This window comes from Echinococcus granulosus (assembly GCF_000524195.1).
Source record: "Echinococcus granulosus chromosome Unknown EG_S00171, whole genome shotgun sequence".
NCBI classification, from domain to species: Eukaryota; Metazoa; Platyhelminthes; class Cestoda; order Cyclophyllidea; family Taeniidae; genus Echinococcus; species Echinococcus granulosus.
Genome location: NW_020170551.1, coordinates 19,029 through 22,316, shown reverse-complemented (window position 1 = coordinate 22,316; position 3,288 = coordinate 19,029). Strand labels below are relative to the sequence as shown.

General features: G+C 43.1%; 2 protein-coding genes across 2 annotated transcripts in view; both read left to right on the top strand. All coding sequences in view use genetic code 11, as the record gives it.

Moving 5' to 3' along the window:
- Window positions 1-733, top strand: part of EGR_09847 (Estradiol 17 beta-dehydrogenase) — a gene marked incomplete at both ends in the record, with an annotated part of 2,954 nt that extends 2,221 nt beyond the window's left edge. The window contains one exon of the mRNA XM_024499096.1: window positions 595-733. Coding sequence (XP_024346478.1) covers window positions 595-733 — 139 coding nt within the window. The remainder of the gene's footprint in view (window positions 1-594) is intronic.
- Window positions 734-2,482: 1,749 nt separating this feature from the next.
- The window catches only part of EGR_09846 (1,5-anhydro-D-fructose reductase), a gene marked incomplete at both ends in the record, with an annotated part of 1,157 nt that continues 351 nt past the window's right edge, over window positions 2,483-3,288 (top strand). The window contains 4 exons of the mRNA XM_024499095.1: window positions 2,483-2,557; window positions 2,598-2,765; window positions 2,805-3,002; window positions 3,044-3,267. Coding sequence (XP_024346477.1) covers window positions 2,483-2,557; window positions 2,598-2,765; window positions 2,805-3,002; window positions 3,044-3,267 — 665 coding nt within the window. The remainder of the gene's footprint in view (window positions 2,558-2,597; window positions 2,766-2,804; window positions 3,003-3,043; window positions 3,268-3,288) is intronic.

Here is a 3,288-nt window from a genome sequence, read left to right as displayed (position 1 = left end):
AGGTTTGTCCATTTTTATAGAATCTACCCGTACAAGGAATGAAATGTTAAATACATTCATTGAAGTTGAAATACTGACTGGAAGTGATGTGTCTGTGTGTGTGTAAGTGGTTGACTGAAAGGAGGAAGGAATGCCTATCACAGGTAATGTCGGTGCTCGTGTCTGTTATAAGTTTTGCTTTAAACAGTTCAAATTGTACCCCTTTTTCTTCTCACGACTGTGGAATCTCCAGTCCTATGGTTGGCGTGCAGCAGAGACCATTTCTGACTGCATCACTACAGATCCATGGCGGGCATTTTGCCAAGCTTTGAGTTCCTCCCTGCTTGGCACCTGCACCAGAGAAAGTGGAAAGTGCCATTGATCTCGTTAGTCCGTTGCAAGTCGTATAAACTCTGGCCCAAACGCAGAATCATTTATTGAAGGGCGAGAGCACAAGTATTTCCTTAGACACAAGATTTCGCATCCATTGCCATACAGCCACATACATAGCTGAGTTCTATCCAACTGGTGGAGAGGTGGAAGGGATACAGCGTGTTCACCTCATTGACATCGACATTTAGGCACTGCAGACATCTGCGCAGCAAAACTTCCTAGATGGTTTACTGCTGCTGCTGCCGCTTCAGTTGCTAATAGCAAGTGTGCAATGAATGAAACTGAAGTGGTTGGCGAGGGTGGACGTCAACTACATTCCCTCTGTTGGGCGTATACACTGCTTCTCCTATCTGCGGCGTGAGTGGCCGCATGCATAAGAGTATGTGTCAGCGTAGGCCCACAGGTAGCCTGCAATCAGACAAAGGCAAGTGAGTGATTAATCGCAGAGAAATGCTACGCCGTGGCAAAGTTGGGAGGTGTCAAGACGGTTCACATTAGTATGCAGATGTCATCATCGGCAGACCAAGTAACGTTAAATAGTACCAATCATTGTGACGACGGCCGTCATAATCGTTGTAGGTGGTTTTGGTATCGGTGAAGGCAAAGTAGCATATCCACCTCCCAATCTTTGAAAAATATTGAATTCCCACCAAAGTTGTTGACATTTTAGTCGCCACCAAACACATAGTAACATTTTTGGGGGAAAGACACTCTTACAGAAAACACCAGCACCCTAAGTATTTGAGCAAACTTACATAATTTCCTACAAAAACAGGGACTGTTGCCCCGTCAAATCTCGTTTGTAGTCACATGTGCAAAAGATTGCCAAATATTTAACAGCCTTTTGCGATGAAAAGAAGTTCACACCTGCAAAAGAGTAATTCAAAGCAGTCGTTAAATTGTCACCAGACTTAGTTGACAAATAAGCACGAGCAGTGGTAAGCGTGACAGCGAGAACAGCAAGAACAATGTGGAATGTTAGAAGCATCCCATTTAATGATTGCTTCCGACCACGCATGGAGTACTTCAGGTAAACGCATCTAAGTGCAAATAGCTTCTGTCCATAACTGATCCACATCTAGCTTGTCAAAGCAGAGTATTATGAGGGCGGGATTGGCCATGGTGATGTAGCACGGCTGATGATGTGTCATACAAAACTGCCATAAAATTGCAGTGGTGCAGCTTTCGACTGTTTGAGTAGCCCGAATAATTGATAGTTTGACAAGTCTACACTAGAGTTCCTCCAATTTGATGGTAGCGTTGAGGAGGGTGTTCATATCCAGTGACTAGGATTACAACAGAACTTCATCAAACACTTCCATTCAACTAAAAGTTATTCATCAGGTTGGGTAATTTGGATACTCTTTTGGTCACTTTACCCCTTCTGTAACAAACGCTGTCAGCTTCCATGGCCGGAGTTGTCAGCGATCAGTGTCTAAAGTGGGTACAGGTTTCTCGCCGTATTGGGACACTCGTGACCCCTCAGTTATGTAGATACCAATGAGACAAACCTTTTTTCTATTTAAATGCTCCAGACCAATATTGGGTCTGGGTTTTGTGACCTGCATGTAAAAGCAGCCACTCAGCCCAGCTCAATCGTACACAATCCGAATGGAATTATGAATGCGTGGATTTGTGAAACACACCTACAACTTGTCCTACCACAAACGCGATGGCGCAATCAGGGCTGAGGTTGAAGATAGTCAAATGGGTTAATGCAAGCGGTAGCTTCAGGCGTGACAGGCATCTACCCTATCCATCCCACTCTCCCTCTTTCTCTTATTTGCTTCGCAGCCAATCAGCCAAATAGTGCATACAATTTTGCAGGCCGCATCCTAACTTGAAAAGGAACTAATGAATGGGACAATACTTTTTCCATCAGACAATTAGTATCCATAAAGTCCTAGTATAAGTACAGAAAATCACTACATAACCAGGGCTAAAATTCTAAGAGTTTGCAAAAATATATCAATACCTAGACAAGTTACTTAAGTGTATTTCCAAAATGATGGCAGATCTTGTTTATATGAATGGAGAATATATAAACGACGACCTAATAGCTTATATCGACACGAATATTGGGCATCTTGTCATTCGTTGTGCTGCCGTTATGGGAAGCATGTGTCAAAATTTACTTCTCAACAGTGGATATAAGATCCCGCAACTTGGTTTAGGAACCCTTGACGTAAAAGGATTCGTTTTCGTCAATTGTATGTTGATTATAGGCATCAAAAGAAGTCGTCTACGAAGCGGTAAAAGTTGCCATCAGCGCTGGTTACCGCCACATTGACGGAGCCGTTTTGTATGAGAATGAAAAGGAAGTCGGTACTGCAATAGCGGAATCCATGAAGGAGCACAACCTTAAGCGTGAAGACATCTATTTGGTTTCGAAGGTACTCCCACATTGTTGAGACTTGCTAATCTGGAAGTAGCTTTGGTGTGATAAACATGCACCCGAGGATGTCCGCGCTTCGTGCGAAATATCGGTTAAGAACTTTGGCCTTGAATACTTGGATCTGTACTTGATACACTTTCCTGTGTCCTTCCAAATGAAGGAGGGTGGTGGGTTCAAAATCACTGGTTCTAATGTAATCACATTTGAATATCATAAGCTTGAGGATACATGGAAGGTGGGCTTGCCAAAAAAAACAAATACTTACCTTATGTCTAGGCTATGGAGGAATTAGTAACAGCTGGGCTAGTCAAATCGATTGGAGTGTCTAATTTCAACAAACGACAGCTGGAACGTATTCTAGCAGTGTGCACAATTCCACCGGCAGTGAATCAGATCGAAGTCAATCCCCACTGTCTTAACACGAAGTTGATTGAATTTTGTCATTCCAAGAACATTTTGGTTGAGGGCTATGCACCCATTGGTTCTCCTGGTTTCATACAGTATGTCTGTGCATATCTACA